The sequence below is a fragment of the Belonocnema kinseyi genome, chromosome 4 (assembly GCF_010883055.1).
Source record: "Belonocnema kinseyi isolate 2016_QV_RU_SX_M_011 chromosome 4, B_treatae_v1, whole genome shotgun sequence".
NCBI classification, from domain to species: domain Eukaryota; kingdom Metazoa; phylum Arthropoda; class Insecta; order Hymenoptera; family Cynipidae; genus Belonocnema; species Belonocnema kinseyi.
The window spans coordinates 57593143-57609741 of NC_046660.1; the positions used below are offsets into that span (position 1 = coordinate 57593143).

Below are 16599 nucleotides of genomic sequence, written 5' to 3' on the forward strand. Positions count from 1 at the left end.
ACCCCTTTTCAGGATTATGAAAGGATCAAGGAATTAAATTTGACAGTCGATAAAAATAAGGAGGAAGGATTGAAAAAGGATTTTCTGGAAGGGAGACCTCATCCCTTGCAATTTGATGAATTGATCACAGATGCCAGTGAATTGGCGATGGCGTTAAACAAGCCGAAGGATTTCAATTTTTTATCAGACCCAATTCGATATGGATTGAAAAACTCGTCCAGTGAGGATGTACCGGAATTGGAAACTTTGTCAAGGAACAAAGAATCTCTGAAGCAAAAAGAGGTTATGTTCAATTTCGGAAGGGAATTTAGGCAAAAGAGTCTCCATTTGGAAAGGAGTAACAAAGACATTGGATTTCCCATAGAAAGGGAAATGAAGGATTTTGGGATTTTGAAAAATTATAATCTCCCTCTAGAAAGGATGAAGGAATTTAATTTGTCGATTGACAGGGTGAGGGATAGTCATGCGCATAGTTTGGGGTTGGACAGGCTTCGAGGGAATCCTTTGATGGAAAATTCGGGAATCCTGGAGTCGAGTGATTACAGAAATTTGCAGATTCAACAAAGAAGTCCGGATTTGGATGCGATTGCTTATGAAAGAATGAGGAGGTCGAATTTGATAACGACGGATTTGTCGACGCAAAATATCGCAACGCAATTGCCGAGGTCACATCCGGTTGGTCAGAATCAACATCAACATCAGCAACAACAGGTCAAGTCTTTTACGATTGATGCTATTCTGGGACTGAGGAACAACCAGAGAGAGAAGCATCAGAGACATCATCCTTACAGGAAACATCAGGGTATTTTTCAAAATTTTTGCATTAGATTGGAATTTTTTAAATGTATTTTTAGAACACTCCAGGTCCCATAGAAGCCGGTCCGGTTTTGTAATTCCTAGAAATGCTAGCCCACGCAGTTTTTCTGGGAGCAGGGCGAGAGACGTTTGCGAATCTCGCCTCGAAAGGGGCGCAGTGCGCGAGTACTCGCTCGAGTATATTGCGCAATATTATGCATTCCAACTGGAAAAGGTTAAGACTGCCTATTATTTTTCGGAAGTAGAATGCATCACATTATTTCAGTTTTTTTAAACTTACCAGTTTTTACGGAGATTTTTCACAAATGAGATCTTTCAAAATCGGAAAAAAAAGGTTTATTGCATCTTTATAATTCAAAACAACATTTTTCGGTACATTGCCGGCCATGACCACACCCACCATTCGTCCACTTCGAAAGCGATCCAGAAGTGAGGAGTGCGCAGTTGCTAACTGCGCACTCCTTTCAATCACAATATTTCTTTAACCATTCAGGAATTTTAGGAAACTATTCGAAATTTTCAGATACCGTTTCTCAATTTTAATACAAATTCAGTAAATTTGCTATAAATGTTACTGAATTTCGTTTTTAGCAACATAATTTCGTAAGCTTTCGAAAATTCATCTTCTTGGTGAAAAATTCCTATTTTTGGTTGAAAATTTATTTGTTTAAGTGAAAATTTAACGCTTTTGTACACCAAATTCAATTATTTGATTACGAATTTATCTTTTTTTCAGTTAAACATTAAAATATTTCATAGATCAGTTCAAGATTTCATTTTCTTGAAAATTTGTCTTTCTGGGTAGAAAATTTTGTAAATTTATTTGCCAAACTTAAAATTTAACTATTTCTTTTTAGACTGAAAATGTTACTTTTTTACTTGAAAATTTGCGGACTTAAAAATATTTTGTCGAATATTTTAATAAATTGTGGAAAATTGATCTGATTACCAAAAGAACGCACTAGACTATTTTTAGTTCAAATTTTAACTTTTTTAGTTTAACATTAAACTATTTTGTTGATCAATTTATTCATTGTGTTGAAAATTTTTAACACTTGGTAGAAAATAAATTTCGCATAATGAACATTCATATTTTTCGATATAAATTTAAACATTTCATTTTTCATTGGAAATGTACCTTTTTCAGTTTAAAATTCAACAATTTTATTGAAAATTCATAGATTTTCTTGAAAATTAGTGTTTTTTGGGTTCATATTTCTACTACTTCGTTGAAAATGTATGTATTTGATTAACAATTCTTTTTTTTTAATGCATCTAGTTAATTTAAAATTAATCTTTTTGGTTGGAAATTGATTACTTTAATCGAAAATTTTAATATTTTGTCGAAAAAATAACAATTCAACAAAAATTTAACCCTTCTTTTTCAGAATTAAAATTGACAGTATATAGTTACAAATTTAACGATTTTGTAAACAATGTACGTGTTTTGTTACAAATTCAACTATTTTGTTTGAAAATTCGATTATTTTGGTTTAAAAATCATGTTTTCAACTCAACATTCAACTTTGAAATTTTTTAATAAAAATTTGTGTTTTTTAGTTAAAATTTTGACAATAATTACAAAAAAATAATGTATTTGGTTTTACATAATTTTTCCTGTAAATTTAGTAAATTGAAAATTGATCTCTTTCATGTAAACTACTTTTTCTTTTGTATGAACTATATTTTTTCGATTAAATATTTGATAATACAATTTTTGGGTAAAAATGTATCTTTATAATTAAAAATGTATTCTTTTGATGAAAATTCAACTATTATGTTAAAAATTCATCATATTCCGTTGAAAATTAAACTATTTAGTTGATAAATTCATGGTTTTTCTTGAAAATTCGTCTTTTTGGTAGAAAATGAATATTAATTAAAAATTTATCTTTATAATTAGGAGTTTATTTATTAGATGTAAAATATAACTCTTTTTTGTAATTTTTCTAACCTGAAATTTCAACTATTTTTAGTATTTAATTTATTTCGTTAAAAATTCGTTTTTTTTTGTTTTGTAGAAATTTAATGTTCCAGTTTGAAAATGTATCTATTCAATATTCTATAATATTAATTATTTTACCTGAAAATTTGTTTATGTAATTTTTGGTCAAAAAATTTTCTTGTTATTTGAACATTCTTTCTTTCTTATAGTAATTTGATATTCTGGAATGAATATTCATCACTTAGTCTAAAAATTAATTTTTTAAATTGAAAATTGAACTTTTCCATTTTTTTTAAAGTTGATCATTAACAACATAAAATTATAATTCTCTGTTCAAAATGTTACCTTTAAATTTTTGAGAATTTCTTGAGCATAACATTTTTCCCAGGATCTTAACACTGTTCAACGGGTTCGTTGAAAATTCAATTATTTCGTTAGGAATTTATTTTTTTCAGTCAATTATTGCAATATTTGGTTGATCAATTTCTTCCTTAAAATTGGTTTTTTTGGTAAACAATGAATGTCGTTAGTAGGAAAATCATCTTTTTTGTTGAAAATTCATTTAATGTCTAAAAATATACCTATGTTTCTTAAATTTATTTTTTGACATTCTTTTAAATTATGGATAAGTATTTAAATGAATCTTTTTTTGTAGAAATATAATCTTCATGGTTAAGAATTAACTTTTTCGTTTTTTCTTAAAAAATTGATATTTTTTAGTAAGGAATTCAGCAATTTTATTTAAATATCATGTATTTTTTTTAGATTAATTTTTTTGGATAAATAGTTAATCTTCTTTGTTAAAAATTGACCTTCTTAGTTAAAAATGTAACTACTTTCTTTAAATTTGATCGCACCGGTGAAAACAGTTTAACTATTTGGTAGAAAATGATCTCTTTAAATTAAACATGAAAATATTTTACTGTTCAATTTCTTTTTTTCTTGAAAATTTAAAATTACAATTTATATTTAGTAATATTACATGTATTTTCACACATTAAAAAAATTAGAAATTAGGAAAAAAATTTGTTTGAATATATAATTTTTCATTATTGCTTTCTGGTCAAACCTATTCCTTTAAAACATTCAACATAATTAACAAGAAGATTTTTCTTTGAATTTATAAATGAATAAAAAAAAACAAGATATTAATTGATTCAAATCATTTTTAAACATTTATTTCTGCCCTGTTCAAAATAATTTTTACATTACGCATGTAAAATTATCTTCAATTTTAGAAGTTTTGCATCTCATTCAAAATGTTTATTTTTGTTGTAAATACGTCATTTTAATTTAAAATGTATCTGTAATGGACACTAGTTTTTCTTTGGTATAAACTAAATTTTGTCAACTAAACATTTGATTCTTCCATTTTTGGTTAAAAATTTAACTTTTTTTTTATTTAAAAAATCATTCTTATGGGAGAAAATTTATTTGTATGGCTGAAAATTTATCTCTTTGGTTGAAAATATTTTTCTTTTTACTTTCAAATTGAAATATTTTGTTTAAAATTCAACTATTTGGTTAGAAATTTCTTATTATTAGTTAAAAAAATTACACTGCATTTTTTAGTTGATAAATTTATGTTATTTTATTGAAGATTTGTGTTTTTGGTAAAAACTGAATGTCGCTAATTTAAAATTTATCTTTATGACTAAAACTCCATTTACTGTGTTTAAAATGTGACTATTTTTTTTAAATCTTTTCAACATTCGATTTTAATTATATTTTAAAGATTTAATTGATTTTGTTAAATAAAGTCTTTTTTGATAGAAATTTAATATTCCTAATTAAAATCTAGACATAAAATATTTTATAATATTGACCTTCCAACTGAAAATTTAATTTTTCCATTTTTGGATGAAAAATTATCTTTCTTAGTTGCAAATTCTTTTCTTCATGTAGTAAATTGATCTTCTTGGATGAAAATTTATCACTTTGTCTATAAATTAATTTTTCAAACTGAAAATCTAAATTTTCCATTTTTTTCAAGTAGATCCTTTTATTTCGAAATTCTTAACTATTGCCATAATATACATAAATTTATAATATAATTTAAAACATAATTTTCACGTTACACATGTAAAATAAGATTTAAAAAATTAATACATTTTTGAAGTTTTGCACTTACTCATGATATTTTTTTTAATCCCTCTTAAAAAGAGCGATCTTTCTTTGTTTATGATATTCGACAGTGCGTTGCTGTCAAATTTCAGTAATGATTTATGAATAACCAAAAATAATAAATCTTTCAAAACTGCTAAGTGTTTTCACAATGCATGTATTTTGTAAAAGTTTGTTGTACATAATATAATTTTAAATTCCGATTTTGGAGAAATAATAAAAAAAGAATTTCTATTTTTCTAACAAAAAATAACCTGTAAGATGGGAAAGATCTATTAAAAAAATAATCAAAATTGATAGAAATGTTAAGGGTGAATATTTCCTAAAACGAAGTAAGTAGTACAACAATTATCGAATCTTGTGAATATTTCTTAAATCTGTAAACATTTTTAAAATTAATTTTGAAATCGTACTTTAAAAAACTAAACAATAATTATAAAGTTAGGTTAGATCAAAGATCACAAGGAGAACCGTCTACAGTCCTATTTGGGTCTTCAATCACAAAATTGAAACAATTTTCCATTTCCAATAAAAAAAATTAATTAATTAAAATTTAATAGCGATGAAATTGCATGTTATTTTCCAGGTCAAGAAGGCTCAACAAAAAGCAGTTCTTCAACATCTTGTCCCAATAATTCCGGAAAATTAAAAAGAGTAAGAACAATTTTTACCGCCGAACAACTGGAACGTCTGGAAGGAGAATTTGCGAGACAGCAATACATGGTTGGCCCAGAGCGACTTTATTTGGCCCACGCTTTAAGATTGACCGAAGCCCAGGTAAAAGTTTGGTTCCAAAATCGCAGAATAAAGTGGCGAAAATTAAATCACGAGCAAGCGAGTCAAAGGCTACACGAATTTCATCAGACTTCCTTATCGAATTTGGAACAAGAGGACAGTAACGAGCCCAGTGAATGGCAAAAGTGACCCTCGACTTTTCCACTTCCTGAAAGCCCCGTCTAAGCTTTGTACCCAAAAATCCACACCAGCTCCTTTTTCCCTCGACTTCATATTTTTTTCCATCGGTACTTCAAGAATAATTGTCTTCACTCAAATCCGAGTTGAAACAGTCTCAAGAAGTCTCAGAAAGTCCTTTTATTTGGATGAGTTCATCATTGAAGGAGCATTTTATTGGATGATCTCAAGCGTGTAAATAAATTAAAGTTGGAGTGAATCCTGAGGAAAGTTTTCAACTAAAGGAATGCGATGAGTGCATTTTTTGGAGGAATTGATACAGTTTTTTTATTAGATTAAAAAAAATTGAAGGTAGTTTGAAAATTGGTAAAGAAAATATTAATGGAGATGGACGAGCGAACCAAGGGGAAGTTATCTCATGCATCATCTTATGCATCATCGAGGGCCGATAGATATCATGGTGATGTTGCTTCAGCTGAAGCTTACGAATATTGGGAAACTCAAAGGGTAAATCCTTCATTTTCCGACCGGCAAAAAGAAAGGTTTGTTATTACTTATTTTTATAAAATTGAATAATTATTGTTGCAATTTAAATAATTAAAAAAGAAATTTGCGCACCAAGTCTGCGATTATTATTTTAGTTTTCTTACGCAATTTTTAAATTGAAATATAAAATTGAAGACTCGGTAAGCAGAATCGAATGAGCGCTCGAGCAGTAAGTAGGAGTGGGGATGACGCGCAGAAAATGCAAAGAAAGAAAGAACGGTCTTTCGTTGTGTTTTCTGCGCGTCCTCCCCACTCCTACCTTCTGCTCGAGCGCTCGTTCGGTTCTGCTTTCCGAACCCTTAATTAATATTAATACAAATTTTTTGTATATCAACGCATCTATTATTTTAAATAATAGATTATTTTACAATAATATTTTGTAACTATATATTTTATTACTAATATTTCATTACTACGTTCATATTTAAAATAATAGAAAGAAAATCAAGAACCACCATTTCAATTTAGTTTATAAATAATAACTTTCGACAAAAATTACTATAATAACCCAAATCTGTTCAACATTAATTGCAAGTTTGATTTCGAAAGTCAAATTATTTTTGTTTAAAATAACCATAAATTGTAAATATTGTTTTTAAGCTCAATTGTTTTTAAAATAAAGATAGCAATTTTTGACCTAAAAAATTGTTAGAGAATTTTGTATTTTCTTTAAAATCTTCTTTGAATGTTTCTAGAGAAAAACGTCAGCATATACAAAAATTGTTCAACATGTTTTTATTTTTTTAATTTTAAGGGTTTTGTATTAAAGGTTTCAATTTTCGGTATAAAATGTTCCCAACACGAAAAATTAGATAAAAATTGTGAATTTAATGAGTCCTAATGATAATTTAAAAGAATCTTGTAATTGCTTAAAATTGAAAATACATATTTTTGAAAAAAAATCAAAAGACACAATTAACATGGCGAACTTAAGCAAATTTTAAAAAAAAGTTTTGAATCTCTTTTAAATATATTTTTCTGTTTAATTGAAAATACCAGTTTCCGACGAAGAATACTAGAAAAATCTGAAATTATTAAAATATTCCATTTTTCTCGACTTTAATGATATTTGAATTAAAATTATATTTTCGGTATACGACGCCAAAAGAACAAAAATTTTTTAGGAATGTAAATCTTTTTTTAGTAATTTTTGTTTTCAAATAACTGATTTCTGGTAAAAAATATTAATACAAACTAAAAGTGTTATAAAATTGTAAACCATTATTGACATTTCCAGTAAAAAACGGAAGCATAAAGAAAAATTTTTCAAAATATTTCAATTTTCTCAGCTCCAGCGATTTTTTATTTAAATTTTCGATTTCCGATTTGAAACGCCACTAAAACCAACAATTGTAAAAATGGTGAATTAAATAATAATAATATACACTTAATAAAATTTTAAAAAATCTTGTGATTAGCTATTCAAAATATCCATATTAGAAAAAATACACAAAAATTTGTTATAATAATCTCGCAGGGCTTTAAAAAATTAATGTTTTTCATTTCTCGACTTTTTTTCATATCGAGCGTTTTTTTGGCTTAAAATTTTGATTTTCGGCTGATTAAAAAAATTTGGAAAATGCTATAACTCTGAAAATTTGCTTTTTATAGAAAAATGTAAAAAAAAAATTGTTCATCCGTTTTAATACTATAAATATCCGTCCATAGAATTTTCAAATTCAGAAAAAAGTGGTCTCACAAGTTTTCAAAATGCGCTCACTTTTTGAATTTTTTTCGAAAATGGCTGGTTGACGAACTCGTCCTTCCTTTTAGGACCTCAAAAAAGTTTACTAAAGATGGATTTGATCCGTGCATTTTTTCGAGAGTTTTCGTGTTTACGGACGGACGGCCGGACGGACAGACAGACATACTCCATCGTAAAAACTTGATTTTCGGATTCAGGGAGTCTCGAAACGTGAAGATCCGTTGAAAAACTGTGGTGTCAAATTTCGGAAAATTCTAATATTTTCTCAATCATAAATGACAAAACAAAAACACTGACCTATAATAACAAGAAATTATTCCAAATTATAAATTTTCTAGGATAAATTAGTTTTACGGAAAAATAACCGAAAATGGTTTAAATGTTATTATTATTAAATGAATTTTAATAATAATTAACTATTAAAATCCAATTATTTTAATTTATAACATTTTTATATTTGTTATTATTTTTATTATTATTATTATTATTATTGTCTAATTATTTTCGTTAAAAAATATCGATTCCGGTAAAAGAAACTTTAACAAAGCCGATAAAAGTAAATTGTTGAAGAACTTGTATTTTTTAAAATATATTGGTGATGTTTTTATCAATAATGTCCATTTTCAGTGTAAAATAACAACATACCAATAATTTAAAAAAAGTTTCGATTTGTTTTTTGTATTTTTGCAATATAATTAAAGTAGGTTTCCAAAATAAAGTCATTAAAAAGTTTTTCCATGAATTTTATGAAAAGTTTTTTATAGTAGCTTCAAACTTTTTTCGAATAACCAAAAATTTATAATTTGTTTAATCATTGTTAACAGCTTTGTAAATTTCTAATTATTTTTTATTAGTTTTAAAACTTCTAAATTTTACAGTTATTTTTTTTTAATTACGAAATTTTCGATCACTTTTTTTTAATCGTGCTACATTAAGAAATTGTTACAAAATCCTGCAGATTAATTTTTTACAATTTTCGAAATGTTTTGACATGTTTAACCATATTTTTTAAAATTCTTTACAAAATAATTCTTTTTAATAAAACATTATTTTAAATTTTATCAGGAATTAAAAAGAAATGTCTTTCATTGTCTTGAAAGCTTTTCTCATTTTCAAAAAACTTAAACATTTTTTTCGTAATGTTCTAAAATTTATATTAGATTAAAATGTGTTAGAGTTCTTTCAAGTTTTCAATTATTTCTGTATCTTTTCAAAACTTCTAAAATCTTGAAATATCTTCCAAAATATGTTGAAAATTTTCAGCCATTTTTTAAAATCCTGAAAAAAAATTTAAGTCATACTCTTTTTTTACCAATAATTTTTTTTTATCAACACTCACTTAAATCTTGCGCACACCAGACTTGTATTAAACGCTATTTTTCAGATTCCGAAATGTTTTCAAATTTTACTCGAGAAATTTCATACTTTTCTCCAAGGATATTTTCATTTAAACTTGTTTAAATTTTATAAAATTAAAAATTTCTTTCTCTGAAGAAAAAATTTTTTCCGACGGATAAAGTTGGATAAAAATTTCAAAGATTTTAGATCATAGTATTTGATGCAAGTACTGTTCAAATAAGATTTGATATAATTCCGATGAGAAAAGATTGATAGAAACGAATAAAATTTTATTAGATAATATTCTATAATCTTTGAGAAAAGATTATAAAACGTAGGAATACGTATACAATTTTTGTGGCAATAAAATTTGATAGAGTTTTCTGACCAAATGCCAAATAAAATAACCTGAAATTATTAAAAATTGAAAATCTATTTCAAATTTTTATTATAAAAGAATTGTATACAATAGGAGAGAAGCAGGTGGAACAGACAACCCAGGAGCAAATTATTACATTCCTGATCCTTACAGAAGGCATAAAAAACTTATTCCTCCAAATTCGTCACATGTGAATTATTCTTCAATTGAAAATAAAGATAGACAATACAGATGTCCTCAAAATCACAGAGTCAGTCGAAATAAAATTTCGAATCTGAATGATAATTCAGTGATGAGAAAAGGAAATGAATTTGAAGAAGATGTTGAAGGTGATGCAGACGTCGATGATGACGATGACGACGATTTGGAAGGTCATCAATATTATGAAGTCAATGCCAGAGGTGAAGGTAATTTACCTTAACATTAAATCTTTTCTGATAAAAAGTCTTCTTGGCTTTACTGGGAATCGAACCACAGAACTTCTGATTGCCGGCCGAGTGCTTTTCCCTTAAGCTACTTGAGAGATCGAAAGAAGAATCCTTTTTCAGAAATACACGCTTTGTTTTGCAAGTTAAATTTTTTTGAGGAATCGGTAATTGAAAAATTTTACTTGTAACACCTGGCAAAATAATGTGTGAATTTCTGAAAAAGGATTCTTCCTTCGATCTCTCTAGTAGCTTAATGGAAAAGCACGCGATCAGGCATCTAGTCTGAAAAGACTTTAATAATTTCTGTTAATCTCTGATAATAATACAGATTCCTTGAAAAATGTACAATAAATTAGGTACAAATTACAGTTTATATTATCAAAATAAATTAAATATTTCAACTTTGAAAATGTGTTTTCCAGTGGAGGAAAATCAGGAAGAATCATGTGGCTCGGAAACTGAAAAAGAGCGAGAAGATCTTGAAGAGGATTATGAAATATCTCCCCCTTCCGATCGATTTCCAAAAAAATATGAAAAAAATCCCATGTCGATATTGCAAAGGCTCAAAATACTGGATCTCGCCCAGGAAAGATTAAAATTGCATCACGCGAGGCATTTTCAAAAAAGGTACCAGGGAATGGCAACTCGAAGGTTTGTATTTTCAATCTAATTTTCAACAAAATTTTTTGACTAAAAATTTAGACAATTATCTTATTTAGACGCTCTCATGATATTCCGGAACATGCTGTCCCTGATGAAGCAACAGAGGATGATGATGAAATTTCACCTCATTTATTACCGATTCGAAAAAATATTAAACAACCAATGAATTATCGACAACCAAATTCCTGGTCGTCCTCTCGAAATCCAGATCTATACAATATAATCCGATCTTCACAAAATTATCACTACCCAAGAAAAAATGAAAGCCCAAAATCTGGTTTTGAACCTCTTGTGGAATCTTATAGACAAAAAGGGACTTGTCAATATTGTGGTGGTACTGGAAAATATGCAGAGTCTGTAGTCCCAAGAAAAAATAATTGCAGAGTTCATGAATCGACAAAAGTCTCTTTTAACACCAACGAGAAATTCGGTATGGATTTTTTTTTGTTTTGGAAATTATTATGAAAGTGATTTTTAAAAATATTTCTATTTTTTGATACAGCAGTATCTTATGGTATCATTTATTTCGATACCTCTATGTTAAATGTTATTTTACTTTATTTTTAATGCATTCGAATTTCTTTTAATTAACTTTAATTACTTAAAATTCAGATTGATTTCCTTTTGATTTTTTCTAGTTATTCAATTTTTACCTATTCTTCTTCAATATTTTAAATTTCCTAGAATGCTTTTAAATTCTTTCGAATCGTTAAGAAATCGTTTAACTTTCTTAGAATCTTCTGACTTTCCCAAAATTAACTGATAAGTTTGATTTTATCTGAATTATCTGAATCCTCTGAATTACTTGAATTTGTCTAAAATTTCGAAGTTCATGGAATTACTGTGAAACCCTTCAATAGCCCTCCCTTCTATAGCCCTTCCGAGAATTGAGGCTGCACCGCATGTGGGTGTACAGGAGCTGCGCGGAGTGCGCGGGATATACGGCTGTCACTCAGGCGAGCACTAAAGCATGAAAAAACAAAAGCAGAGCGGGCTATAATGAGTTAGTTCCCACCCACTGTCAGCCCCAAAATTGGCGCTATAGAAAAGTTTCAGTGTATTTTGAAGTCTTTGGAATTTCTTGAAATATTTCAATCATCTGAATTCCTTGCATTCAAGGAATTTCTCTTTTAATAAACTCTCGGAATTCTAAAGACTTCAGGATAGTATAAAAAATAAAAAATTAGAAAGAATTCAGGGATTTCAAGGAATTTCAGAAATTCAGAATATTCAAAGATTCAGAAAATTTGGAATATTTAAGTATCAAAGGGAATTTAGAGAAAGGAAGGATTTTACGAAATTCAAGAAATTCCGAGATTTAAAAAATTTTCGAAACTCAGAATGCTCAAACTCATGGAATTCACGATATTTGAAAAATTATTTTAAAAAATGAATTTGGGAAATTTGGAGATTTCAAGAAATTCAGAAAATCCAAGGAATTTCAAAGATTCCAGAAAGTCAGGATATTGAAAGATATAAGGGAACCCATAGAATTTTATGGATTTCAGCCTATTTAGGAAATTCAAGGGATTTTATGAATTCAACATATTCTAGGAATTTAGGGAATTCAGAAATCGAGATGTTCAAAGAATTCAGAATTTTTCAGACATTCATAAAATTTAAGTAACTCAGGAAATTAGTAATTTTCTAGGAATTCAGAGAATATCAGGGATCCTAAAGCATTCGTAAAATTCTGGCAATTAAAATAATGACAGGAATTTAACAAATTTAAGAATTCAGAGAATTAAAGAAATGGAAATAATTTCGAGAATTAAGAGGATTTCAGACAATCATAGAATTTCCGAAATCCATAGAATTTCAGGCATTCTCAAAATTTCAGACATTTAAAGAATTTCAGATATTCAGGGAATTTAAGCAATTCATAAGATTGAGGAAATTTGTAGAATTTATGGAATCCATAGAATTTTAGTAATTCGTAGAATTTCGGAAATTTAGAGAATTTCGGAAATTTAGAGAATTTAGGAAATTTAGAAAATTTCAGAATATTGAATAATTTCAGGGATTTGAGAAAATTAAAGTAATCCAGAGATTTGAAGGAATGGAAAAATTTAAGAAATTCAGGGAATTCAAGGAAATTAAGGGAGTTAAGAAATCAAGGGAATTTAAGTAATACGGAGAATATAAAGAATTTAGGGAATTCCAAAAATTAAAGGTATCTGAGGAACTCAGGATATTCATGTAATTCAAAGGGGTAGATATTTTTAGGAATGAAACGAATTTCAAGGTCTTACATAATTCAAAATGTTTAAAGAATTCATAGCATTCAGAGATTTCAAAAACTTAAGAGGATTCAAGGAATTATTGGATTTTCAGGAATTCCGATAATTCAAGTAATTCCCGGAAATGAGAATACTCAAACAATTGATAATATTTCAGGAATTTTTAAAGCATTTGTGAAACTATGGGAATTCAAAGAGTGGCAGAAATTTAAAGAATTCTAGGAATGCAGATAAAAACAGGAATGCAAATTATTTCAATTTATCAGATAATTTCAGCAAGATCTCGAATCTTAGGAATTTAGAAAATTTCAGGAATTCAGAGAATTTCAGGCATTAAGAGAATTGCAGGAATTCGTAGAATTTCGGGAATTTATAAAATTTCAGCATTTCATAGAATTTCAAGTATTCATCGAATTTCAGAAATTCAGACAATTTCAGAATATTGAACGATTTCAGGGATTTAAGAAAATTAAAGAAATTCAGATGTTTGAAGAAATTAAGATAATTTTAAAAATGCAGGGAATTGAAGGAATTACAGGAATTTAATAAATTTAGGTAATTTATGAAATTCAGAGTATTTATGGAATTATGAATATTCAAAGAATTCATAATATTGAGAAATTTTAGAAATTTCAGAGCATTCCTTGAATTCTGAGAATTACACAAATGTTGAGAACCCTGAATATTCAAGGAATTTCAGGAATCAAGAACAATCTAGAAATTCAGTAAATTTCAAATACTCTAGTATTCAAGAATTATAGGGCATTCCCAAAAATTCAGGGATTTCAGAGTATTTTTGGGAATTTCATGTACTCTAAAAATTCTGACTATTTAAAGAATTATTTATATTGGAGGAATTCCAAGATTTCAGTAAATTTAGAGATTTTATAGAATTCCAGAGCCAGATTCTAGATATTAAAAAAATTCAAGGAAAGCAGAATATTAAAGAACTTCAGGAAATTCAGAAGAAATCAGGAAATTGATATTATTCAAGGAATTTCGGATATTCAAGAATTCAAGAATTTCAGAAAACTTCAGACTATTTAGAGTATTCAGAAAAATCAGAATATTCAAGGATTTTAGAGAACTTAAGGGGTTTAGAGACTTTCAGGAATTTGACAAATTTAAGGGATTCAGGGAATTCTAAATATTTAGGAATTTGAAGGATTGCGAGCGAATGAAGGAATTCTAAGATTTTCAAACATTCAGAGAATTCCGAATATTCAAGGAATTGAGAAAATTTAAGAAATTTAGTAGTGTATTAAAAATATTTAAGAAATTCAAGGATTACAGGGCATTCAGAGAATTTCGAGGCTTTTTGAAAATTTTTGGAAATTTCCAAAATTCTGGAATTCCCGGATATCCAAAGAATTAAGGATATTGAAGCAATTTCAGGATTTCAGTAAATTTGAAATATTTCAGGAATCTTAAAATTTTGGGGCATTCAAAGAATTCCAGTGGTTTAAGAGCATTTTCCGAAATTTCCAGAATTAAGTCAATATTAAACAATCAAGGAATTCACCGAATTCAGAGTTTTCAAGAGATTCGAAAGTTAAAATTCAGATATTAAATTAATTCAGGGAAATCATACTATTGATGAATCTCTAAGAATTAAGAGAAATCAAATATTTAAGAAAGCTTAAGAAATTCAGAAATGTTTAGAAATTCACAAAATTTAGAATATTGAAAGAATTTAGAGAATTTTGGGGAATTTCGAAAATTGAGAAGCAGTTAAGAGATTTCTGAGAATTCGAATAATTTCAAGGGAGCGAAAGGAATTAAAAATAATAGGAGAAAGTGGTCCTAAGTCGGCACTTTGGGTTACGCTGGGAACCTCACATGAGCCTTGTGAAGCAGATACAGGCGTTTCAATATTTTGAAAAGTTTGATCGAAAAAGTGCGTTGGTTTATGTGTTTTGTGCGCTTTCTCCTGATAAAATCGATTTGTCATTTGGATTCGTTTCGTGTCCTGAGTCGGCACCTTTTTTTGTTGCTTTTTTATTTGTGTGTCCTTTTATTTTCTACGTTTTCTCATTCACTTTTCGCTGATTCTAGTTTCTTGTAGTCATGGGACATATTTTTAAACACAAGAAACCAAAGCACGATCCCCTTGCGCTTCGACGCGCATTGGTGACTCTGAGCCAGGAGGGTGCCGCATTGGGAGCTCAGAACAAGTGGGTGCCGACTTAGGACACACTGATTCGAACGACGTAGAATTGTAGGTAAAGGATCGCTGTACCTGTCGAAGGAAACTAAAGCGTCAAAAAACACTGTTTACCCTCTATTTTCAAACAAACAAATTACTGTGCCGACATAGGACAGCTCAGTTATATACTAAACCAGAGAGTATAACCTACTAAATTTAGTCGTTTACTTCGAGATAATTATTTTTAACAGGGAGGTATATTTATTAAATATTCATTAAAAAATTCTTTATAATCAGGAGTGGATGGTGAATCAGGAGAGCCAGGAGACCGATGTTCTGGTGGAAGAAGGAATTCCCCAACAACAAATTTTCCCATTTCTCCAGCAGCTCTTACTTCACAAAAACCTCGTAGGTCCAGAAACACTAGATCACCAAATCGAGGATAAAGAGAACGAGGAACTCTATTAAAAAAAAAGTATTTTCCTTCTAAAATGGCAATGTAAATAGATTTGATCAACCAAGTTGAGACTCCATGCCTTGAGGCCTTATCTTCGATCACTAAGGAAATAAATTTCTTTCCCTCAAAATCCTTTATTTTTGGAAAAAATTTAAAAAAAAAGCTTGTCGGGGTTACCTTGTCCCTCCACCCTTACCCCTTTTGTCAATTACAGAATTCGCTGTATATTTGTACAATTTTTCCACGTACAGAAAGTATTTTATTTATAAAAAGTCCTTTACATTGTAATTGATGTCTCTAGATTCATATAATAAATGGTGAATAGAAAGCGTATATTAATTTTGTGATTCTGGAATTTAGCTGGAAAATACTTCTGGTTCTTGGCACCCAAAAAAATTATTTGTAAATATGTGATACTAATATTAAACATATACATGTCGCAGAGAAATAAACTCTCGAAACTGTACATTGAAAATTGCATTTTTTATTTTTAGTTACCCTATCCTATCGCACTGAAAAAATATTCATTTTTTGATTTTTTGTGGCCGTATTAGATCTGCAATTTTGTTTTCGAATTTTTAAAAAACAGATTTGAAATTAGTGCACATTGGGGAAAAGCACATTTTTTGGTTTAAAATACAATTCCGGCTGAACCTTGGATGTTTCTTAATCTAGTTTTTCAATTTTTTTATAAATAAATAAAAATTACAATTTTTTCTATTTGACGTTCGCGGTGCTCGTCAATAATAGGAAAATTGTTGTAATCGCCAGCGAATTATAGATTTACATTACGTTAAGATATTCCATCATGATACAATGAACAAAATTTTTTTATAAATAAAATATTGGTTGAAAATGTGTTTTCTATCATTTTCAATTATTTAACTTTTTTTAGTTATA

General features: G+C 28.3%; 2 protein-coding genes across 2 annotated transcripts in view; both read left to right on the forward strand.

Moving 5' to 3' along the window:
- Nucleotides 1-5831, forward strand: part of LOC117170904 — an 8404-nt gene extending 2573 nt beyond the window's left edge. Inside the window, exons 2-3 of the mRNA XM_033357950.1 lie at nt 5-802; nt 5472-5831. Coding sequence (XP_033213841.1) covers nt 5-802; nt 5472-5809 — 1136 coding nt within the window. The 3' untranslated portion in view covers nt 5810-5831. The remainder of the gene's footprint in view (nt 1-4; nt 803-5471) is intronic.
- A 3-nt stretch (nt 5832-5834) lies between these two features.
- Nucleotides 5835-16133, forward strand: LOC117172048. The gene is made up of 5 exons (XM_033359782.1): nt 5835-6339; nt 9859-10172; nt 10616-10844; nt 10913-11286; nt 15540-16133. The coding sequence occupies exons 1-5, from the start codon at nt 6179-6181 to the stop codon at nt 15686-15688; spliced, it is 1227 nt and encodes a 408-aa protein (XP_033215673.1). The 5' UTR covers nt 5835-6178; the 3' UTR covers nt 15689-16133.
- Nucleotides 16134-16599: the final 466 nt, after the last annotated feature.

Bases quoted from the DNA above. Each gene is read 5' to 3' on its own strand.
- LOC117172048 (XM_033359782.1), top strand. From the start codon at position 6,179: ATGGAGATGGACGAGCGAACCAAGGGGAAGTTATCTCATGCATCATCT. The intron at 6,340-9,858 runs GTTTGTTATTAC...TGTATACAATAG, and splicing joins TCCGACCGGCAAAAAGAAAG to GAGAGAAGCAGGTGGAACAG. The intron at 11,287-15,539 runs GTATGGATTTTT...CTTTATAATCAG, and splicing joins TAACACCAACGAGAAATTCG to GAGTGGATGGTGAATCAGGA.